Here is a 25,411-nt window from a genome sequence, read left to right as displayed (position 1 = left end):
CATTTTTTTCTGCGAATCTACAGCTTAGATTTTGTCATGCACAGTGACGTCACTGCTATTTGCCATGGGCTCTGGCTGTCATAAAATAAACTAATATACATGTTCTGGTCCCAACTCATCAAAATTTTAGATGTGGCCTTATTTTATATATACAGTATATTTCTTGTTATTGTTTAAATGTGTTGTGGTGAAGAAACAATGTTGGACAATATCATTAATTACAAAACATCTGTTTGAATATGATTATTATTATTATTAAAAACATTGAATAAGCCTTTACTTAGTACAAACTGAAGAAGTATAAATTGGCTGATTTTGTTCTAATTGTTCACTTTAAATTACATTTACATGAAAAGTGTTTTTTTAAATGTTTGTTTTATGAAGATATTTGCTTTAATTATGTGCTAATGTGCTATGTTATATATGTTTTCTTAATTTCTCATTAATAGCTTACTCTACATCCATCTACAGCAGGATGGATGTCCCTCTTAGACTGTAATCACTTGTTACCTCACCTTGTCCTCTCAGACAGGACGCCACCAAAGTCCTCTCCAACAGGAAAAATAAGATTGAGTGCTTTAGCAATAAAAGAGTCCTGCTGACATCTCTTAAGGGACCCTCACCTAATACATCAGGAGCTGCATGGCAGGGGCCTCGCCGTCGCCACACAGGGACCACCGTGGAGAAAATAAACTTGGCCATCTCTCTGCTGGGGCCATCGGCAGAAAACCAGAAAGAATAGGGGAAAGAGAGGCGGGAGGGAGGGGTTTGTTTAAGAACATGACTGGGATTCCCATATTTGCTAATTGTTTTTTTGGACTGCTGCCCAAACTGGGATGTGAACAAAGTACTCTCACCGAGGGGAGGACAAAAATCCAATATTCTTCCTTCTGATCCCGTCATGTTTCACATCTCTTTGGTTCTTGTCCTTTCAAAATACTAACTTTTAACAAGTTGCCATTGTGGACAGCATTTCCACAGTAGTTCTGTTGCTAGCGTGCTTCAGCTATGCGTTTTGCATTCTACCAATCATTCTGTTCACAAATGATGCCTTATCATATTTTTCATATTGAACTTTTAGACTTTTTTTTCTTGGGCTAAGAAAAGATGCATACTTATAAAAACAAAGAAATATGACATTTCTATAAGTAAAATCTGAAAAGTGTGGCATGTGTGACATACTGCCACAACTTTAAGGGACCCTTCTCTTTGCAGTTACAGCTGCCAGTCTATACCAAGTTTACATATCTTGAGAATAATAATTGTGCACAATGTTTGCAAAGTAGCTATTGATCATTCATATTTGATTTGTGAGCTTAGTATTTACAGTCATGCTATAAACTCCCTATTCTTTGATCTAAGCCAATCCATTACAGCCCTGGCTGTATGTTTATTGACCCTCTCTTGTCGTTTAATGTCAAGGTTCTAATATCACTAGCATGGTTTCGATTACCCTGTATTTAGCTCCATTGGGTCTGGATGATTACCAGTGTTAATTTTATTTCATAAACAGCATTTTTAATGTAGGTCAAAAGGTTTTTCAATAAGTATTTTAGTGAATTGAATAGTGCTTGTTGAGACATCATAGTCTTGTATTGGTTTTCTAATAACCTTAGCCTCCTTTCAACTTCTCCACAACTTTATCGCTGACCTATCTGTTCCTTGCTCTTTATGTTGCTGTTTGTTCACTAATGTTCTGTTCATACCGAGATTAAATTACAGACAGGCAGACTCATTTACAAATTGCATTGCCGCTAAAGATAAATGTTCAAAACAGATTTTATTTTGGTGTATCAGATTGGGATAAAATGAATAAAATTGTTAAAAGTGTAAAAACAAGAAAAATAAGAAAACTGTGCAACTTTCCCATTAACTTCCCAGTTATGCAACTTTTTGTATTGGTTGATCTCATTGAATCAAAACAAAATATGTTGAAGTTTGTTGGTGTCACATCATTATATGTGGTGTCACATCATTATATATGATGTGAGAGATTTAGATACTTATGCAAGGCACTCATACACCATGCAAGACGTCATAAATTCATTAACTAATGTTTTTTTTTCTCTTGTTCAAATCTAAATCTGAACAATCACAACTCCAACTGCTGCCATCTGAAAAGAGTTGGAGATTTTTCTTTACTGTTACAACTCATGCTGTTTCTTTCTATGGACAGAAAGGCATGCTCCACCCAGAGAGCGCCCTCTTCTGGACGCAATATATATATTGCTAGGCAAAAAACAACAGTCTTCCTGTGAAATACATTAAAAAATGTATTTATATTGCTTAGCTGATTTACTCTCATCAGTATGGGAGGAAGGCTTGTGTTAAGATAGGGTTCAAAAACTGTATTTGGCTATTTGAACAATAAGTGTATAGTAATAATTATAAATATGATGTAATTTTGTAAAGAACAGCAATTATCAGGTCTTTTTTACTTCAAAACGTCGGTAAGCTATTAACAGCATTCCCTTCCGTTATGTTTGTATACATATAAATAAGTATACAATATGTATACAAACATGACAGAGTAAGGTGAACTCAGTTCTACTAAAATCTCAATCAATTTTTCTTGCAGCTTAATGTAACCTACGTTAATGAAATATCAAAATAAACAATCTGTGTAAATACTTGGGCTAATAATTTACAAACGACATTTTCCCACCAATAATCTGCTGCTTTCACACTTTAGCCCTAAAGATCTGAATTTAAGGGTAATTGTTTGCAGTTGATTGTCAACGTTAGCCAGTAGATGGCAGCAGAGGAGGTCCTACGATGAAATGCGTGGCGTATTTTAGGCAGTACGGTAGGGGCCAAAAATGCCAGACATATGAGGATTTAAAGTTCCGTACAAAGATGATATTTTACAACAATAGAACAAATAACAGGATAATTATTTTGATCTTATTAGACAAAAATGCTTTTTACTTTATTTATTTACCATTAACAAGCACATATGAAAGTGTAATAACACAATTTCACTCCAATCTAACGTTATTTAGACTAAAATGCTGTACAGAAAAATAAAAACAAAACAAAATAATAAAATATAATAACTTCACCAAGTTATTATATAAAAAAAAACAATAGCAACTTAAATCCTCAGGCAGAGCAACATATTTTAAATTTTGACTTATTTTATTGTGAAGGAAATAAGGACAAATTTCAACATGAATGATTTACATTTAGTTTAAAATTACAGCTTTGAACTTGAACTTGAAGATTATGTCAAGAGCTCAAAAATACAAAAATAGTGAAAAGCTGCACAACATACTGATCAAAGACTCTCTTAGAATGTTGCAGTTACATCAATGGTTTTGTTGCTTTAATTTAAAGTTGTCTTTCCAAGAAAATTGTTATTCTGTGGTGTGTCCCATTTGAAAGTGATTCGATAAGATTCCATTAAAAGAAAACAACATGGGATTATAACCGTGTTTAGGTCGAACTGCTACATCTTCACCAGACTGCTAACAGTCAAGGCCTAAATTAATTCCTTCAGATTTTGTTTCTAATGAATTCCAGGGGTAAGCAGGTTTTAGTGTAAAAATCTTCTCTGCTGTGACATTTGCTTCTGTTAGGTAAGTACTTGGCACCCATGCTGCTTCAGATTATGTAAAGCCGCTGAACTTGCACTCAAAAAATTGCCAGATACTGTATATTAGCATGGCAAAAGCTGGATGGCAGCTGGTGGTGGTGTCAAATTGTATCAGATGGCATCGCTGACCTGACAGAGTGGCACAGCAACAAGCAGAGCAGAGGAAATGCCAAAGATAGCTGGGGCCTGCCCAGATCACCAACCCATGTTTACTGGCATGCTTGCACTTGTGTTGTGTGTGAGTGTGCATGCATGTGTGTGTCTGTATTATGGCTGCTATCACATCATTATTATTAAAAGGGGTAGAGCAGGTGCCTGTAGTTGGCCTTATGGCTTTTTTGTCATTCCTTAACTAGTAGAAAACCCTTTTTTGCTAGACAACACAAGAGAAATCTAAAATTCCCCCAAATAACTTTGGGGGGAATATGAATATGTATGCAATACATGGCTTACATGGCTTACAATTCAGATCAGATCAGAACATTTAAAAAGGATTTTTTTTTTAAATGACATATTTGTGCAAAGACAAAGAGGAAACAAGATTCTTTAGAAGTTGAAAACTTCTTCATGCACCCCAGAGGACGTCTCCATGGCGTCCTCACCAAAAATATCTAAACTCAGAATCTATGCAACTTAGGTAATTTGAATCCACTTGAACTTTTATAAAGGCTAATATGTGTAAATATTTTTTTTTTAAATCACAATGAAATTCAAAAACAGCAAAAGTGTCTGTCCCGGTCTTCAGCTTTGTCAAACAGAACAAATCTAAGTGTTCTTTAGCTGACAGAGGAACATCAATTATTTTTCACCATCTAAGCTGCATGTCTCGCTATACCCATCCACCTTACTATAAATAAGCTAAAATAATTAACTAACCAGCTGAATACCTGACAATAACAGTTGAATGCATAGAGAAATCTTGAACTGCTGCTCTATGAAATCCCATAATGTAATTGATTGGATTAGGGCTCAGGGAATTATGATAACCAAATACATTCTGGGATCAAAGAGCAAGAAAAAGCTAAAGGAGGTCATGCTTAGACACATATGCACTCATGCACACACACAAACCCAGGGTATAGGAGCGTGTTAGTGGAAGGAAGGGGCGCCTGACTAAATTATGTTTTCCCAGGTGGGCACAATTACCTGTGCGTGCAGCATGTGGGCGACTCTGCAGCAGGAGTGGCTCTGTGTGTGTCTGTGTATGTATAAGAATTACCCATGTGTTAGTTTTAGGGGATTCAGGTCTATCGCTATTAGGAAGAAGCAAATCAAAGCCTGACTACTATATGGTTCTCCTTAGCAATCATAAGGTAGTTATTCTAGGAGAGCAGAAAATAAAAGTTGCTTTTTTCATTATTACTACTTAAATTAACACCTCTAGACAACCGTCACAACTAAGCACCATCCTGGTATAACAAGTAGCTATTCATATCTAAAGTTCTCTGAAATCCAGAGGGAGGATGATGGGTCACTGCTTAGGGGGGCAGAACACAAGCAACCACTGTTGTTGAAGTTTAAAAAAAAAAAAAAAAACTCCAGGTGATCTTCCCTGCTTGTTTGTGCAAGTGCATGTACTTGGAGCACATGGACCAAGTGGCAGAACATTAATGTGTCAGCAGAACCTGCTTAAAAAAAACTAGCAAAGTGAATATGAGAACACAAGCCATTATGAATGGACATTTTACCAATGGAAGTTGCTTCTTGACATTAGTCAAAATCTCTCACTTCGTCAGCTTTTTTCCACTGTGATGTGCATTGAGACATACAAAAAAAATTAAAAAATCAAGTCACAACCTTCTAATAAAGCTAAGCAACATTCCAAGGGTTGTAGTGCAAACCCAAATAGAGGAAGAAAAAGAAATAATTTATCAACCTGCTATTGCCCCAATGGCTTCAACAACAACAACATGGGAACACATCTCAGCACACATGGATTCCATTATTATCCGCTGGAATTCTGCAAAAAGTAAAGTTGGCAATAAGGAAAATATTCCCCTAATCTGAGGTCTTCCTCATGCTGGGTGTGAAGGAAATTTAGAGGGTCCCCTTTTAATTAGCTCCAGATACGACCACCCTACTGAACACAACCAAATGTGTTTCTTTAGCGGGGTTACTTGGTTGAAAGAGAGGACTATTTTGGTTGTACGTGCATAAATGTCTGATTTTGCAGGAGGTGTTTCTTCAAACCAGATTGGACTAGTGTGTTATAGGAAGCATATGGAAGAGATGAAAAACAAGCAAAGCAGGTTTCCCAAGAAGAGGGATTAAGGAGGTTCAGGTTGAAATCAAACTTTGTTAGATGGATGAAAAGCAGTAATATGAAAATGAAATTGAAAAAAACGAAAAGAATCAGCTTCCAGGGATCTAAATCTGTAAAATCCATAAATTAAACATCTTTTTTTAGTATTAAGCAAAGCAGTGAACAGGTTTGACACAGGAAAAATCATTCATCAACATACACCCAGTCTCATATGTTCAAGAACACACAAATTCACGCACAGCTGTATTTTGACAGATTTATCTGGTGAATGTAGTGGCACAATTCCTGCTATTACTTAAACCAACAGGTCAGGCGAGCTACCAAGTCATGAACAGTGAAAGATCCACTGCTCCTAGGAGCAGGGTTATGTGTGAGACAGGCATTTTATCCATTCAAATCTTTAATTTTATGTGTGTCTCATACAAAGGTGAAGGGAACATAAAAGACATTTTTAACAGACTCTTTAACAGAATTTTCACAGAGGTAAAGCAAATGCAATTTCCTAAAGTGAATCTCCAGAACACAATCGTGTCTAAAAAGAAAGCAATCTGCAGCTGATGTGTCTTTGTTTGTGTACTTGCAAAGTTGAAGTGTCCATCCTTCAATTGTCCTTATCTGCTTGTCCGTGCAGGGCTTCAGAATGGCAGCTGCCTATCTCAAGTGGTCATTGATCTGGAGATATGGAACACCCTCGGCAGGACACCAGCCCATCACAGCGGCACACAGGAGAACACATCCCTGCACACAGGCACTAATACCTAAGGTCTGATTTGGGACAGCAGCTCACATAATATGCATCTTTTCTGACTGGAGGAAGAAGTCAAAAAAATAAGAAGAAGTCTGTGGTTCGCTCTGTTGTTCACACCGAGCAAACCACAGAGAAGATACATGTGAACTCCTTGCAGAAAGACAAAGGCTGAGATTCAAACCCAGTACCTTTCTGCTGCAAGGCGGCAGTGCAAACAACTGCTCCAACTTGCAGTTCATGTTGAAAAATATCAAGTTGCAAGTACCTTTTTAGTTCCAGTACTGCCATTCTCAGGTGTTTTCTGATTCATGCATTCACCAAATTATTAGCTTTCAGGACCTAACCCCGCTCCTAACCTCCTATGCTTACCTTAAAGATTTACTACATGCACAAGTCAGTAAATAGTAAAAAGAAAAATAACTTTTAAGATCTTTTTCTTTGGGGATTTACCAACTGTAAGGAATGCCATAAGTAAATTGCAATAGTTTTGAACTACATGACCTCTTTCTGGCCATACCAACATTAGTACTGAAATGCTTGTGTTATAGTAAGGTAGCCTTTGTTGCTTTCCTAAAATTGTGAGAAACATATAATTCCTTGTAAATGTGCTGCTTTATCTTCACTTAATGACACCAATCTTAGAGCCAGTTAGAACTCTGTCAATCACTGCCAGTTTTGCCAGTTTTGCTCCCAAAAAGGCCTCCCTTTGACTTCTTTAAATAATTAAAATAGTGAAGTCTCTCATTGAAGTTTTCGTGATTTGAAATACTTTAGAGATCTTATACAAGCATAGAACGTAAATTGATGTGAGACAGCTAAAGACAATTGGAACTTTCTGTACTGAAAAACAGCAAACTTGTACTCAGCAACCACTGACAGATTTCCAATCGATACATTTAGCAATTTCGACATGCGATTTTGACAGACACGTAAAGGAGATAGTTTAGGCCCTCATGAGCATGTCAGGATTGAGCTGGTTTCAGAAATAACACTACTCAACTGCTCACCCTTTGCCTTCACCATCAACATCCTTCCCCTTTCTGTACTTTCTCTCTGGATGCCATTTGTCCACTGTGGTACACTCTGATGCCCTTCCGGAGAGAGCCAAGTATCAGCTTTCTTCCCCAGTGGCCCCAAGCTCCCTTCACCATGCATTTTTAATGGACACACTCATGCAATGGACAAATGATTTTTATTTTTGACAGGGAAGGGTGGGCTCCAGTTACATAGGGATGGGGAGTCAGTGAGCGGCCCACGTACTCAAGCAAACACACGCACGGATACACATACTTGCACTGTTAACAACTGAAAAAGAAAGTCTGAAAGATTCTGCAAGATACTAAGTATATGGAAACAGACAATGCCAACAATTCCTTGAAGCAACATTATTACGTAACGGGGTTTCTTTTTAAGACATTACGAAATATGTTTGGACAAATCATACAGACACAAACAGTCTTATTTAGGAAAATTTGGTTGATGAGTTAACCACTTATACTGCGATGGGCTGAAGTCCAGGATGATGAAAGAGACAAGCAGTCTACTAAAGAGCCCTTCATTAAACTGGGATTAGAGTAGGTCTAAATCCATTAACTCTGGCTTAAAATCACGTCAGTTCCAATCAAATCAGAATTAACATTCACACTGTAAGACCACATGCATTACGACACCAGCTTACTATTTGACAGTCTGTGTGGGATACCTTGAATGGATTAATTGTTAACACTGAAAAAATAAAATAAGGTGGTCCAACTTTTTAAAAAAGTGAGTTAATTTGTTACAGGTAATCAAGCTAAGTTTATCCAAGCAAATATATTAAGTTTATTAGGTTGTCATGTTAAAAAGAAATTGGCAAACTTAATTCAATTACATGTAACAAGTTAATTTTTGGGGGTTTGTGTTCCATTCTTTTTTTTCAGTGTGAAGAGAGAAATGACACAGTCTTCTTAATGAATAAGCTGCAGTTTGATTAGACTTTTCTGCATTTAAACTTAATAACAGTTAGTGGACAAAAATACCAACTTGAAATTATCAAAATGTTACCGGATTTATTGTGAAAGTTCTATATATACAGCATATATATATTTCACTATATATTAACTTTTACAATAAATCCGGTTGTGAAATATATATATATATATATATATATATATATATATATAACCTTCTCATTGAATTCAGTGAGAAAGTTTTCGTGATTTGAAAACTTTCTCTGTATTGAGTACAGACCAAAAGTTTGGACACACAGTTGTGTCCAAACGTTTGGTCTGTACTGTATATATACAGTATATCTATATATATATATCTATATATAGATATATAGATATATATACAAAATATAGATAGATGTATTTAAACTGTCACCATGTCGTGACAGCATAATATGAAACAGATAATCTGTGAAAAAAAAATCAAGCTCTTTTACCTCTTTTCTGTAGTTCGTAGACCTTCTGCCTTTTGCAGAAATACACAGCTTGGTCAGAAACAACCAATCAGAGCAATTAGAAGGGTCTTAGTTTTGTCAATCATACTTGTGTACACATCCTGATACCCTTCCTCTTGGTCTCTGCTGTGCTGCACGCTGCCCACACTGAAGTCTACCGCAAACGCTAGTTAGCATAGCCACCAAAAACTGTGAATAGGCAATTTTCCTGTGATGGTAACATGTTTCTCCACCATTAACATAGCTGCAACTGTTTATTTATTGCCATGAAAATAGCACTTTTAAGTAACAACATTTTTCAGTGACATCATAGTAAAGTACAATTTTATATATTAGTCTTCAATTTGTATTGCTTATTATGACATCAACATGTTTAAAGGATAAATACAACAGTGCTTTTCCTATTTTTTTGTGTTTGATACAGTTGCTTGATTAAATGACACCAAACAGATAGGAAGCACACAATGTCATTAGATCACTCAAGAATTAATGTGCAAAATGGAGGATAAAAAAGAGGGAATGGGTGAAAAGGCTTTCGGCTCAACAACGGGTTATGCTGTCCCAAATATAAAACTAATACAAGCCCCCGCACGCTCAAAACGCCCCAAAGGTCTCACTGCACATGGATGCAGAGCTGTTTTTTTGAGACTTTCTGTTGTTTCAGTCTGCAATGGAAAGCAGTTTTCTTGTAAAAGGGTTTCATTTGAGCTTGGAAATCCAGAGACATTGCTTAGGAAGTTTATAACATTTCATAGGAAGCTCTGTTAGTCTGCAATATATGCATTGTGAATCATGTTGAACATTGGTTGCAAAAGGCTGCTAGACATTTCATCCCTTCACAATTACAATTACAGTTACGGTCCTCTTTCACATGAAATTATACATTGACCATTAGCAAGTTTGCACCTATCTTGTCAGGATAGTCAGCTGGTAGGTAATTGATATAACCCAATCAGCAGCAGCTCACTCAAAGTTGTTTGGAGTAAACAATGGTCATATTTTCTTATACTTAAAGAGCTAAAGAGACCTAAACAGGAAATTAAATCATAATACTGTATAACCAAACTGGGTGTAAAAATAAATCTTCTGAAGATTTACTTTACTAATGAGATCTGAGTGTTTTTGAAATGATTTAATACACTCATGTGTCCCTGTACAAAAGTAGCAGATGATGAAGTTATGTCACGAATGAAAAGTTAAATATATTTCTGCTAATTTTTAACCATGGGCAAGTACTGAACTAAAGAAATACTTTTCTTTTTCTCTGGACAACATTTAAATCTCGTCCAAATATCTTTTGACATATCGGAAGAAAGTTTAATTGTAAAACATAAATCTGTTATATTCTTTCTGTAACTCCGTTCCACTTGAAAGTTGAATCAAAAATGGGTAAAAAAATCTATGTGTTTTCTTTCTTTGCTCGTCAAAATCAGTGGAAATGATGGGGAGGGAGAAATGGTCGGGCAGGTTCGCTGAAAGAGCATTCCCAGGTGTGACCACAACATTCCCTCCATACACTTTAACAGACCACTTTGTGTGTGTGTATAAGTCTGAGGTTTGCAGCCTGCAGCCAAACTGGAGCTGGACTCAACTCCAGCAGCCAGTAACAACAGCTTTACGGGCTCAAGACACGCACACACACACACAAACTCAACGTTGATTAAACACATTTGCACTCTGTGAAGTGACACGAGAGCGGGAAAATTATTTTCATTTCAAAATGCTTTTGAAATGTAGGGAAGAAGTACTTTTATTGGATCACAGTGTCCGTCATGTAGTGCATTGATTTGCATTTAAAAACACAATGGAGTCTGATGTAAAAGTTCCAATGCAAGGGCATTATCAGCATTTGTCATTTTTCCTCTACTTCACTCTTTATTTCCTTCAATTTGCAGAGAAGAAAGAGATCTGACTTGATATCTGCGAGCATAGCCTGGTGGGTTTGTTAATTTCATTATGTGGACTACTGTTTTAGTTTGTGTGTGTGTGTGGGGGTGAGCATGCATGTGTAACACTACCCTCTATTCAACACAGCAGTTGGTAGGTAGAGGAGACCAGGTTACCGAAGCTCCCTTGGGGCCTCCACCTTGTGGACGGAGCTCTCTGTGGCACCGCATGAAGGTAGAGAATGATAAGGGGTGGAGAAAAAAAAAAGTCTTAAAATGATATTGTTGGTATGAAACATAAAGGATAAAAGAGCAAGTAGAAAAGAGGATGCTGTTAGCTAAGGCTTTACAAAACAGAAATCTAAACAGAGACAAATGTTGTTCTTATAATTAAAGTTGCAAGTATGAAAGCAAACTCAGGGGAGGAAAAGGTTAAATGGAACTCTTGCAGACAATAATGGTGTCTTGGTAAGTTATAAAGGGCTTGTTTCATCACATGCTTTTATATATACAATATAGTATATATATAACATATTGAACAGGATGATGAGTCATGTACAAACAGCAAACATGAGCATCAATATCTAACTAAATGTCTATCCAAAACAAAACTATTGATTGAAATGTCTTCAGCTGAAGTTGGAGACCTAATAGACAAGCACCCTGACTAGACATTAAATCCCAGTTTGGCCACAGCTCTCTACAGTGGAAAGTGACAAAAAAGCCTTCAGGCAACAATGATTTCTAATTGCTTATAATCTAATTACTCTGATGTTCAAATGCAACAGCACATACTGTATCTATCAATTTCCTTCCCTGTAAGACCTTATAAGTCTATCTGCAGTTAGTTTTCTCACAACATTTCACTTATAGATGATGTCACTAATGTGCTGACTGGAGAAAAGTTCAAATGTACAATTTAACTGTCATGTTTCTGTACTGTGGGAGGAAGCTGGAGAACCTGGAGAGAACCCTCCTAAACTCCATGTAGAAAGATCCCAGGCCGGGATTCAAACCCAAGACCTACTTGCTGAAAGGCAGCAGTTCTACCAGCTGTGCCACCATGTAGCCCTGTGAATTTAGAAGAAGTTAATGATTTAATTTACTTACACAGTCTCCAGACACCAGCAGATATTGTTCTGACATAGGACACAAAATGTTAAAAGCATATTAAAGCATATTCTCTTACCTGAGAAACTTTGCGCCCACAAGCAACATTATACTGTCTTGGCCCGGCTACTGACTCAATGGTATCATTGTGTCTTCGTCAAACACCAAACATGCGCATCAATATGTCCACGCGATGTCTATCCAAAACTAAAAGCTATGTTTTCGGTTCCTTGCTTAGCGCTTTCTCCATCCTTTTTCTGTGCAGCCAATCAGCAGCTAGACCTCCGTACAACACATTCCTGTTAGAAATGTCTTTTATTTGCATTGAGGTCCCACGTGACATGACGTCATCCATTTGTTGTAGTGCAAATGGATGTTTAATTTTCCAGGGGAGACTGTGTTCAACAAAATATTTTAACGTTCAGTTAGGATTTATTTGTTCAATATTTCCAGGTAGATTTTTGGTTTTCCACATGTAAAAATATAAAAAATAAAAAATCCTAACTTTTGTCCAATAAGATTAGTCATTTGAAATGCTGGATCATGATTGACCACTGACAAAAAAAGTTTCATTTATCCTGCCTAGATAATTACAATAAATATGAAAAGAACAATGTTCAGTATATTTTTACCTTTGTGGTTTTATACAATTTTTTTAAATTATATTTTTAGCTAAATTCTACAAATCTAAAGACGCACTTCATTCCAACAGGACTGAAAGCACATGATCACGCCAAAGCCACTGTGAAATTGATACTTAGCACAATTTTAAGGCTGTGTAATTACTATGTTTATATTAACAATGGATCAAATGACTTGGTAATGTGGAACTTTTTGTTCATGGGTGATGAATCTCTGAAGACATATTAACCAGCTCTCGTTTCCTTTAGCTATTTTGGAACATTTCAACGTCTTTAAACTGATTTGGTTTTATTGCCTGCCACATTACCGTTGATTCAACATCATTACACCCATCAACCCCACTTTCCAACAGTCTGGTCACGACTCTTTGTGAAAAAGTTGAGATGCTTGATGTAATAACACAGTTTCAACGTGAAGTGGTGGTTTGCTTTGTTGCACAACTGCAAGAAAGCCTCCTGTTTGAATTTATTTCAGCCTTTTTATTCTGCCTGTGGAAATGTGGGTTCTCTGGTTAGTCCAGTTTCCGTCCACAATATAAAAACAGGTGATTATTATAATGACCAGTTGACTAGGGGTGTTAATGACTGCTTCGCTTGCGTGCCTCTGTGATGAACCTGACCAGAGTGCACCCCGAACCTAATATGCATGAGCAACATTTTGTTCTTATTTCTCAATCAAAAGTAAAACTTAGTTACTTGCAAATTGTTATGATAATAAATATTTTGCGTTTCAACACAGAAGTGAGAGTGTTCATGGAACTGTCTACCACAGGTAAGATATTGACTTCTAATAGCTTCTTCTCTGAACCCCATGTAACATAAGAAAACTATATTTCTACATAATTCTGGTATAGTAATTTATAATAAGTCATGAAAAGTTGAGAACCATTTTAACATATGGGACTGGTTAACCAATTTTGCACAGAAACTAACAAGACGTTCTCACCTATGACTCATCATACATCCGCAGCCTCTTTTGAGTTTATGTCATGCATTGACAAGATATGAGCAGTAATCACTTTTGAATATACAAATAATCCTTGTTCACATTCATTCTATTATTAAATCTAGCTCTCTGTCTCCCCTCCGATCATTGGTTACATTCAGCCACCGCTTGTTATTTGAATGAGAGGAGTGGACCACCCCGGGGAGGAATAGGAAGGGGATCACGTTACGCCCAAAAATGTGGAGGGCCTACAAAAGAGCCAGGAGACCTCGTGGTGAAGCAGAACGGGCAGCAAAGAGATGGGGAGAAATAGGAGAGCACATGAAAGAGTGCATTACAGACTGGGAGGGAGAGATTGATTGGGATGGCGAAATGAGGGGAAGTTGGAAGTGAGAAACTGTATCATGTAAACATTATGTATGGATAGATGGATGGATGGATGGACAAAGAATATTATTAGTTGATAGGTTTTTGATTAAATTCATAGAATAACTGTTATTATATTTTGCAACTCTTAAAGCTTTGAATTTGCAACATTTAAAGAGTTCCAGACTCATCTATGTATAAGTCTCATTTTCTTTATCCACATCTTACGTGAATGGAGCTAGAGCCACTGCAGGGCCAACGCAGAAACACGCATGATAAACAATCATATAAACTTACATGTCCAGCCAAGAAAAAAGTGCATTCATCAGTCATCCTATACTTTGCTGTTCCCTCCCACAGTTCAAAGTTAAGTAACAAAGGGCCTTGCTACCTAACTTTCACTGAAAAAAACTTTTTTTAAAATGTTACAATAATTTAAACAAGTAAATAAAAAAATTTATAAGAAGCAATTACTTTGGAGTGTATTGCCACACATTTCTCTCAGAAAAAGAAAAAAACAAAAGCTTTTGTGAAAGCTAGACCATTTCAAAAAGCTCAGGTCAGGTTTCCCCTACAATAAAATTGTAGCCTTCTTTCAATTTTTTTTTCATAGTGCATAGCAGCAAGAACTTAAACCACACACTGTAGAAAATCTTCTAATATTTTGCAAAATGTACTTATAAATGGATGTTATACACTTGTCTTGATCGAAAATGTGATTTCCTTCTCTGGTATCATTTTCTGCTAATGTATTTTTTGTTTTTCATCTTTTATTGAAATGGCCATATTCACATATAAAAATGGTAGAGGATCTATAATTCTGTGTAACTTGTTAGAGATAAATTTGAGTTCTCTAAAAACTGAGATCAAAAAGAATATCCAAGTTTGTGGTTTCTACAATGTGCTGATAAAGCATATCAGTATTCCTGAAACTTGATGTAGACCTTTAAAATCACAGGTTACTGAGCGTTTACTTCTCCAATATAACTCAGCTGTGCAATTGGGAATGTAAAAATAAAAGAGGGAAGTTTATGCACTAAATACTTTCTGATAATCAGAACTACACAAATTTGAGTAAGGGCTTTTCTTTCCTCTGCAATAGGAGCAGCTGTGATTTAGGGCTTCGTGAATCATCGAGACGCACTCTTCCTATTGCCTTCATTGACATTTAATGATAATTATAACTTGGGTCATGTCAGGGACAAACACACACACACACATCTCTCAGAGCCCACACACACACACATGCACTGCCTGGTTAAAAATGTGAAGACATTAGCTGTAACTTAATGCTGAGCCAGTATTGATCTACTTCCAGGGGCCTTCAAGAGTGAGGGAACACCAGACAGCTCTTTATCACAGCACTTGAACATGGAGGGCGGCCATTGCAAGTGTGTATGCGTATAGGTGCGTGGGGGCGTGTGTGTGTGTGTATTACCATTTTGGTCAATGGCTAATATAAGAAGATTTTTCAAGGTCAAAACAAAGCCTTTACCTATCAAATGTGCAAACAACAATGATAATCAATCAATCAAATTTTATTTGTATAGCATTTCAAAGTGCTTTGCATCACAAAAACACAAAAATACAAAGTCATAGAACACACAGTCAACGTCATTACACTTTGCCGTCATTACACATCTGTTTATTGATTAATGTTTCATTGATTATGCTTCAAACGTAATTCTAAGCAGGTGGGTTTTTAGTCTAGATTTAAAGGAAGTCAGTGTTTCTGGAAATTTGCTCCATATTTCACTTGCATAGAAACTGAATGCTGCTTCTCAGTGTTTGTTTCTGGTTCTGGGGATGCAGAGCAGACCAGAACCAAAAGACCTGAGGGGTCTATAAGACTGTTACAACAACAGCGTTAGAACTGAAACACATTAAAGATCGATTGTGATTGTATCAACCTTCCACAATTCTACTCTGCATCTCCAGAACCAGAACCAAACATGGAAAAGCAGCATTCAGTTTCTAAATTTAGTGAGTTTGCCTCCATGAATATGGAAAACATATGCTGGGAGGAGGATATGCAAATGTAAAATAAAAATAATTAAAAACAAACAAAAAAAAGATTAGAAATATCCTCCAGCAATGCCTATCTTGAGCTGCAGGATTATCGAGCAACTTGCACTCACAGGGTGGCTATAAAAAACAAAATGAAGTAGAAAGTTATAGACCTTCCAGTCTCAAATACTTGGAGTTCATTATCAAAGACAAAATGTATGTGGAAAAATGCAAAAGCTTGTCAGCAATTAGGATGAGGTAATGATTGCTATAACACAAATAAAGATTTTTCTTATGTTTCTTAAGAGAGGAATATGTAATTTTTGAGGTGACATTCTTATTCAAATGTGAAGAAAAATAGCATTTTTTTCAGAGTTGAAATTGTTTTTGATCTTTTGAGAAAAGTCTCATTTAAATAAAAATAAAGTCTTTTAAAACTAAATCTGTTAAAGATCATTTTGGTATAAACTGTGGCCCCAGACAAGATTAGAAAAACTTCACAAATCTGCATAAATTATACATGCAGCCAGATATATGGGACACTGTAGTGATATTGTAGGTATTCACACTAGCAAGTGTTGATTTTTTAAAATGTATTTTACTTGCAGATCATATCTAAAGCATAGCAAACTGTCACTTAAGACAGTTTGCTGACAGTCTGAAGCTTTCTGTCCTGCTTTATACAACTGTACATCACTGCTGGATACCTGTCATGTTAATAAAGCAAAGTAGATATAGATAAAAATTAGGAACAGTAAATAACAATGAAATAGAGTTCACTTTATGCTAACTCAAAGTACACATTTTACTTGTCACTACAAACATTGGAGGATTAGAGTTAGGGTAGCAACAAGGTTTGAAGCAAGGTTTGCTGCTTTAGACCTTTCTTGTTTGAAGCAACAATCTGTTGCAAGTTTGCAGTTTATCAAGAACTTCAAGATTTAAAAGTGTGGTCATACATCTACACCACAAAATAAAAATCAGTTTCAAAGACTCATTCTGCTATTTTGAGCTGCCTTTAAGATTGGAGCAACATGTAACTGAGATGGCCACGGGTTCTCCCAATGCTCACGCTTGTATCAGATGGTAAAATTTTTACACTGCCACAAAAGTATGGAAAGACTGTTTCTGTGAAGCTGTATTTGATGGCATGAACTGTTTTTTTTCTATCAAGGTCAAAAAATGAAATTATTCCTTCGTTATAATTTAACTGCACTCTGACTTTCTGAGGTAGAGCTTCTACTTCTATTTCAGTGATATAATCCATTTTGTTAAGGTTACGTAGAACACCGGTACAAACACAAATGTACATGGCCCATCTGTCCTTCGTAGTTTTATCAGCCACACCCACAGCCCAGAAATCACCCACCTCTACCTCTACATCCCAGCTGTGTCTACCAGAGTTAAAACCTTGATAGCCTAGAAGTTCACGATAACCCATTCTCTCAGGGTTGGGGTAATGTGGCTGATTCTTATCACTTTTTGTTGAACTGGTTAAGTTCTCTGATACAGTCAGAGACTGACAACAAGTGTTAGGATCCAAAAACACAGGGGCTATAATGGGGAAAGAAAAAATAATGCTAAGTACAGAGGCTTTTATTTGTTAAAATACAAACTCTGATGATTAGACAGACAAAACTTAGTGAAGAGGAAACAAAAAATTTCTTACTGTATTTTAATATTTCAGCCATCTTTTTTAAGACTGAAAACTGAAGGTTTCCAACATGCTGACCCACATCAACCAGACATCCTTCTGGGGTCTCTGGTTGTTGCAGCTTGCACAGCGATCTGAAAACAAGAAAACATTTCTAAATATAAATACCTAAAGTTAACCTGCATTTTCTTTTGTAAAATTTCATGATTTCAATTATGTCAGCTGATGTTCTTTTTCATTTTGTTCTTTAAAATAACAGCACATAACTTTGTATTGTTGTCTGTCTTATGACATCATTTTAAAATACTACATCAGATCCTATATCCAACTTGAGTAGTCTTATCACCAAATATTTTTCTACTCTTGCTTGAGTAATTTCTTTTCAAGATGACATCTTACTTTTAATTGATAAATATGCTGAGGTGGTTCTACTTTTACTTGGGGTAAAACATTTTACTACTCTACCCTCCTCTGGCTGATTCCAATGTGAAGAACTCAGAAAACCTACCTTTCCAGTGTTGATTTTGCACTCTATCACAGAAAAGACAAAACAAAGCAAATTGTAACATGAATTTTTCTTTAACATTATTTTTGTTTCATTTCATTTCATTTAGTAATTACCAGGATGAATGAGAGGTCTTCTGATCTCGTCTGATCTTCTATGGTTTTGATTTTTTCCATGAGCTCAGAAATCTCTGCAGTTAGGTTTATAATCCTGACATTCATTGCGTCACTCTTAAGTTTTGCTTCTCTCCGACACGCATCTATCCGGCCTGCCTCCTCTTTTCTCAGGAAGTGATAAAGTTTCTGAAACTCTCCTCTGATGGTTTTCTCCGTCTGCTGAGCCTGTAGCTGAGAGGAGCACAAATGGCAGCAGAATAAGTTTTGATAAGTTCTTTTAATGTGTGCGCATGTCACTCCTACGGCTTACCATGATGAGGGTGGCCATCTTCTCCCAATTACTTTTTTGCGTCTCAAAAACTTCCTGCTTAGTTTTCAGGCTGTTAACATTTATCTGGATTTTAACCTGTAAAAGATTATTTGTAAATTTAAAGTTGTAATAATCCTTCTTGCGCTTTTGCAGCATAAAGAAGCAATTAAAATGTTAAATCTTTGACTTCAGTACCACATGATACTTACACGGTACTCCTCTGCTGCTTCATTAATGGGAACACATTTGTGTTTTGTGTGTGTTTTCGAATCCCGGCAAATCACACAGATGGGTTGTTGATCGACCTGACAGAAGAGTTTGAACTTCTCACCATGCAATAAACAAATCTCCTTGGATCCAGCTCTCTTTCTCCTCTCCTGCTTCAGTGAGTGAGACAGGTTTCTCAGGGCCAGATTTCGAGGCGGCTGAGTCAAATGAAACATTTCCTTACAGACAGGGCATGTTCTCAGTGAGCTCTGTCTCCACCACTCCTGTAAGCAATGTTGGCAGAAGCTGTGGCCACACAGCAACAGAACAGGATCAGTAAATATGTCACAGCACACAGGACATGTGCACTCTGCCTCAGACTGTGGGACGTTTGAAGCCATCTTGTTGATCTCTGCTTCTAGCTTGTTTTCCTCGGTTGATTTACTTTCACTTCTGCGCCTCACTTGTATTTGACAGAAAAGGTTCTGAAAATTAAAAGTAGACAAGCTTTCTTAAAACAAATCAAGTCCCCAACAACAATAATAACAAACTATTGGATTCTCCTCCTTTTTTGATTTACAAAATAAGAAAATTTCAATATATGCTGACAGCCCTACCTTTGCATTACATACATCCGTCATCCAAGGAGGAAGTGGGAGGAGCAGGTTTTTTTTTTTTTTGTATTCAAAATATTCTTTAGTTAAAACAAGACGATGAACAATTACATCATTGAAGTAAAAAAAATACAATACATGGCTCTGAAAAGCATTCAGTGTTTAGCTAAAGTAAAGTTAAAAGTTTTTTTTTTGTTCATTACAAAATAATGTAATATTTTTTTCTTTTCAGGTCTGAGACGGTCAAGTCAGCAGCATTTCTTTGGAACTATGGAAGATCATAATGCCTACTTATTTAGTGTATCACATAGGAAAGGTAAAGTATCAACCTCTGTAACTATTGATTTGATTATGAAAACTAATGAATTCAGCCTAATTCAAATTCTTTTGGAAAATAACCTACCAAAAGCTGAACCTGTAGGCAAGTATGATTTCATGTCAAAATAAGAGAAAATAAAATCTACATGTTCAAATAAAGTGCTAAACTTTCAAAAAAAACAAAATGGTGGAAAGGCTTAAATTTATTTGGCTTTGGTTGTGTTCATTGTAGAGGAAGCTGCCCCACAGTTGTTTGTGGAGCCAGTTGATGTCGGGATATGCAGGGAAACTCAGACCTGGGAAAACTCTCAGTAAACACTTTGAATCAAAAAGTGGCCAGTATGAGACCATTTCTCTTGATAGTGTTTCACAGTGCAACTAATAATAAGTGTCACAGTTCTGAAAAGATGAAATACTCATGTTTAGCGCTATTAGTGGGATGTATAGTGAGAAATGACCTTGTCATTTCAGCATTAAAAGTATAATTTTTGATGAGCATTTTTCATTAATTTGACACCGCCATTTGTCAGCTCTTTTCCCTTTTTATGTCTGATTTGTCTGTATCTCTCCTTCTTATCACTTCACTCATCCATATCTCTTTGTTATTATCTCACTATCATGTATTTCTCATTTTCTTGTTTGTTTTATACTTGGTATCGCTCCTGCTTATTTTCATGCAAAACAAGCATAAGGCGTCTGCTTACCCATGGCCCATATATTCCCTGGATTAAATTAAAAATAGAAATGTGTATAGACAGTTTAAATAATACATAAAGTCGCTTTCACAGTAAAAAGCGACTTTATGTCATGTGAGTTAAACATGACATAAAGTTTGAAAAATGCAACCAATCAGACATTTTATCTTATTCCTTCATCACATCTTCCAGCCAAATCTCTCTCTGACATTTTTCTCATAAAAGCACTCACATGCTGCATAAGCTGGTTTCTCAGCAGTGAAATTTACAAGTGATTTGCCCCTTGACTTTTGTAGCAAAAGCTATCACAGGCTAAATGTTTTAACATGGAAGCATATGGGTAGCCATACATATGTGCAGTCTCCTTTTGTTTTTCTAAAGCGCACAGTAAGCAGAGAAACTAAGTATTTAACCATGTTCTGATCTGCTTCGTCATGACCCACGATAATCACTTTTTTTTCAGTAATTTCTGTTAAAAATATCATTAGTGTTTAAGTGCTGGGGTTAGCTGTCAGCGCAACAGGTTATCTGAATCTGTCACCAAGTGAGGTCGGTTACATAACTTTTCTCTTTTCTTTCCTCTTCCAGGCCGGTGTAATTATTACAACTGGGAATAGCAGAGCAGGAATAACTGTTTCGTGTGACTGTTTCTATGCTTAAACGCTGAATCTATAACCATAAAACATTTGGTGAGCATAAAGCCAAGATTTCTGAATTTGGCCCCTGTAGCCTCCCCAGAGTGCCGCAGTAAAACCGTCCCGAGCTGCCATTAGGTGGAGACGGCTGGGGGAAATATTGTGCAGGGATCGGGGCTGATCGTGAGCAGTGGCGCAGCTGATGGTAAACTAATTCTGATGTCCCGTCTCACCCCTCCCCTTCCTCACACACAAACACGTAAGCTTGCACACAAGTGAAAAGTCTGCTAAAGCTTAAATGTGGAACATCACTCTTTTTTTTTCTGCTTTCCACTTTTTCTCTCTAAGCTGCTCTCACACTCACTTGATCAAAATCTCAATAAGTAAGACATCTGCTCCATCATATGCCTGGAGGGACAAAAGACTGGGAAGGAATTCAACAAAAAACTGTTACATTTCTCTGCAGGCCTTTAGAGAAACACATTAAAAAAAATTAAATTTAGGAGACTTTTTCACACACAAAAAAAAATCATGAGTGAAATCTGAAAGGGTTTTCGTACATAAAGCCTTGCTAACCCAATCCATGCACATGGAAAACCTTCATATTTTAATCACCTTACAACTACAACCTTTAATGGGATTTTATGTGAGAAACTAAAATGTAATAAAGGATCATCTTGAAAGTGACAGATTTCAAGCTCAATATAAACAAAAATCTAAAGAATGGAATTTATTTGTCTTCAGGCACTTTTACATTGAAATCCCTAAAGTAAATTCATTCAGACCAATTAGGATAATAATCACCTAATCAGTAATGAGAGTTTGTGTGTAAAGCATAAATCCAGCTGTTCTGGGAAGGCCTTTGAGGTTTGTTGGGAACATAAAACAAGAAACAACATCAGGAAGATGAAGATTGAGAAGCTGACAGAGCAGGGGAAAAGTTATAGAGTAGTGTAAAACAAAGTTTGATTCTTAAACAATATATCCTACTTTCAACATTTCACGATGCACTGTTCATCATATGACACAACTGCAAACCTTCCGAAATATAATTGTCCAATAAACTGACAGGTCGGGTAATGACAATATTAATCAGAAAAGTAGCCAAGAAGAGCTGGAAGAGCTGCAGAGATCAGTAGCTATGGTGGGAAAATATGTTAATATGATAAATATTAGTCATGCACTCTACAAATCTAGTTTTTATGCAAGAGTGGTTGGAAGAGCGTCTATGTTGAAAGAAGGCCTACGATAAGCCCTATTTTCAGTTTGAAGCCATTAATGTTTTCAGGATTAATAATAAAAAGCTTTCTCAAAAAGCTGTGTGGCTGAAAGCTCACTCTGAAAATCATCCTTAACCCAACCACAAGAGGTGCAATGTAAGTCATTTGTTAGAATGGTCCAGTCAAAGTTCATGCCTCAATCCATCTGAGAATCACTGACAAGATAGATGCTTTCCATCCACTCCCACTGAGCTCGAGCTAAAGTATTTTGCAGAGAATGGACAACACTGTTGGTTTCAAGAAGTGCAAAGTTAGCAGAGACATTTCCCAAACGACCTGTAGCTTTAATTGTGGCAGAAAGCAGTTCTGCAATGTCCTGACTCAAGATAAGTACATGTGCATTATGTTGAAAACAAAAATATGTTAGGTTCGGGCTTTGCATGATTTATTTGGGCTGTCCTCATTTCAGGGTGAAATGATCCAGCAGCAATGATTTTTGGAAGCAATTTTAATAGTAAAACATACTGGAAAATACACACTGAGGTTTGCGGTTGTAATGAGACCAAATATGAAAAAAACTAAATCAAGTTTGAATACTTGTCCCAGGGAGTGTCAAAAGCCAGTATGTACAATATATAAAAGAATGAGAGATATTTTGTTTTTCAATCTGTTCAACCCCTCCCCCCAAAAAGGATCATGAAAGAATTAACGAAGGACATTTCAGGCTTATGTAGTGTCACGTTTTTGTTTCAAAAGTTACCAGAGTAGCAGCGGCTTTGCAGCAGGTCATTAAAGGAATTTACGATGCGTTAAATTTCTCCTTTGTTCTTCTTTGTGGCAGCGTGCTCTGGCAGTTAGAGAGGGCAGAGCCCTGCAGAGAGCTCATTATCACCACAGCCTGTGATGTTTTACACATCGCGCCTCCGTCCCATCAGCAAACATTAATTTGTTACCGTTGCTCCGGTTGCATTCTGTCCTGTGGCACAATATGGTCCACAACACTCCTGACTTGTTTCTATGCCTTACGAACCTGAAATAAACCCCCGTCCGCCATAACATTTGGCGAACCAATTTGAGAAGGCAGGCACAGGAAGAGGCGAGGTATAGATTAGCGGTAGTAATAATCATAAATCACGTCTGAAATGCTGCCATGTCACATGCCACACCACTCTACTAATGACCAGGCCCATCTTTCACCGGGTATTTTTATCTGTGTGCCCTGACACTCGACTTTTGGAATCGTCCTCTCGTTTTACGTCGTCAGCACCTCGACCAAGCCTGTGCACAAGTTCTTCACAAATCTATAAATACCAGCCAGCTGAATGGCATTTTCTCCCACCCGCCTCCCTCCGCTTAGCAGGAGCCTGGAGCTCTGTGACTTGGCACACGCATTTGCGGCCCTTACGACACTGATCGTCTTGAGGCTTGGTCCGTCCAAACACATTCACACACATACCTCTGGGAACCCACTGGAGAACAAAAAGAAAACCACTGGTCCATCTGTCAAAAATGTCAAATTCCAGTGAAGTTTCATTCTGATTAAGGAGATTCAATGGGTTTTCTTACAAGATACAACAAATGTTTTAGAGTTGTTTTTTTGTTGTTGTTTTTTATCAAAGCTGCACTTGCTGAATTAACTTGTTGCTGTGCTGATGTGGTCAAACCATCCGTGTGTATCAGTTCTTGTTGGCTCCTTCACACACTTTCACACACATCTGAGAGAAATGCACAACACCTGTACATGGCTCCTCCGTTCAAAATGTTCTGCCAAGTTTTTTAGGCTTGCTGACATGAGGCACTAGAGACCGCGGGTCACCGACAGCTTCCTGCTATTTTGGGCTTGTTGCAGCTTGAGGTTTCAATTTATTCGGCCAGAGTCTGTCAATCACTGAATGGCTGTTTTCAGGCCTGGAGGGGGGTCTTCTGTTGCTACTGGGTGTGGGGAGAAGAGCATCACGCTGAACCTTATTCTCATTGGAGAAGAATCAGTAATAATAATAATAAAAAAATAAATACTCTGCCAGCAATGGAACCTCTTCACGGTGAAGAAAGACAGGAGCCACAAAATCCAAAAAGTCTTAAAGTTAAATCTAAGACGTCGGTTTGCTTGGTTTGGGCTGACACAACCCATTTGACCTTTGCGTCACAATTCCAAAATTAACAGCATATGAAAATGTCTTCAATAAAAGACGGTGGTGGCATCTGGGGTTGCTCTTATTCATATGGGACGAGAATTGTTTTTTTAAGGGGGACAGTTTTACACAAAACAGTTGGGTGTCTGCTTGTAACCTAAAAACTAAGGGTCTGGTTTAATGAAGGTTTGTGTGTATAAAAGCAGGTAAAAACTTGATATCATGCACAAACCTGACCTACAAACAGGAGCACTAAATGTACCATGTCTGTCTTCATGGATATGCAAAATGTACTGATCATCAAGAAGGGCAAAACACTGGGAGGAGGATGATGCAAATGTAATGGCTTACCTACGGTGGCCACCGTACTACGGTGGCCGACAGGTGCAAATGCGCAGCAAAAGAGAAAACATGCAAACAAACAAAAAATACGCGCACAAATTAAATGCGGCAAGCAAAAAGCGAATGAAATGCAGCAAACAAAAAGAGAGACGCAAACAAAAAAGAAGACACCCCCGAATGAAATGCAGCAAACAAAAAGTGAGACGCAAACAAAAAAGAAGACACCCCCGAATGAAATGCAGCAAACAAAAAGTGTTGAAAACGGAAGTGCTCCAGACCACTAGGGGGAGTCAAAGAAAATAGTATTCATTTCTATGGGACCAGATGCAAGATTCAGAGAAAGAAATTTGAAAGAAAGTAAAGGTACGTATTACTATATTTCTTTTCAGATACGCCGTCTTTTATAATATTATAGAATAACAGAATAATTTATGGGTAGCGTGATAGACTTTGTGTCAGTCATACCGTTCTGGGCTCGGTCTCGACTCTTTGACTCCCCCTAGTGGTCTGGAGCACTTCCGTTTTCAACACTTTTTGTTTGCTGCATTTCATTCGGGGGTGTCTTCTTTTTTGTTTGCGTCTCTCTTTTTGTTTGCTGCATTTCATTCGGGGGTGTCTTCTTTTTTGTTTGCGTCTCTCTTTTTGTTTGCTGCATTTC

General features: G+C 37.2%; 1 protein-coding gene across 1 annotated transcript; it reads right to left on the bottom strand.

The window, feature by feature from the left end:
* Window positions 1–15,520: 15,520 nt before the first annotated feature.
* Window positions 15,521–19,456, bottom strand: LOC114159105 (zinc-binding protein A33-like). Its single transcript, XM_028041201.1, has 7 exons — window positions 19,415–19,456; window positions 18,800–19,282; window positions 18,591–18,686; window positions 18,281–18,511; window positions 18,168–18,190; window positions 17,675–17,793; window positions 15,521–17,559 (listed from the first exon to the last, which is right to left on the bottom strand). Exons 1-7 carry the CDS (start codon window positions 19,436–19,438, stop codon window positions 17,024–17,026), a joined length of 1,512 nt encoding a protein of 503 aa, XP_027897002.1. The 5' UTR covers window positions 19,439–19,456; the 3' UTR covers window positions 15,521–17,023.
* Between the last annotated feature and the right edge of the window lie 5,955 nt (window positions 19,457–25,411).

The sequence above is a fragment of the Xiphophorus couchianus genome, chromosome 15, assembly GCF_001444195.1.
Source record: "Xiphophorus couchianus chromosome 15, X_couchianus-1.0, whole genome shotgun sequence".
In the NCBI taxonomy this organism is placed as follows: Eukaryota; Metazoa; Chordata; class Actinopteri; order Cyprinodontiformes; family Poeciliidae; genus Xiphophorus; species Xiphophorus couchianus.
The sequence above is the reverse complement of the archived record's forward strand: the minus strand, read 5'-3'. Positions and strand labels throughout refer to the sequence as shown.

What these genes read in the sequence shown, in the direction of transcription:
- LOC114159105 (XM_028041201.1), bottom strand. Translation starts at nt 19,438, where the DNA reads ATGACGGATGTATGTAATGCAAAG. An exon ending in AGATGGCCACCCTCATCATG is followed by an intron (nt 18,512 to 18,590) that starts GTAAGCCGTAGG and finishes TGCTCCTCTCAG; the next exon opens with CTACAGGCTCAGCAGACGGA. An exon ending in GCAAAATCAACACTGGAAAG is followed by an intron (nt 17,794 to 18,167) that starts GTAGGTTTTCTG and finishes TCTTGTTTTCAG; the next exon opens with ATCGCTGTGCAAGCTGCAAC.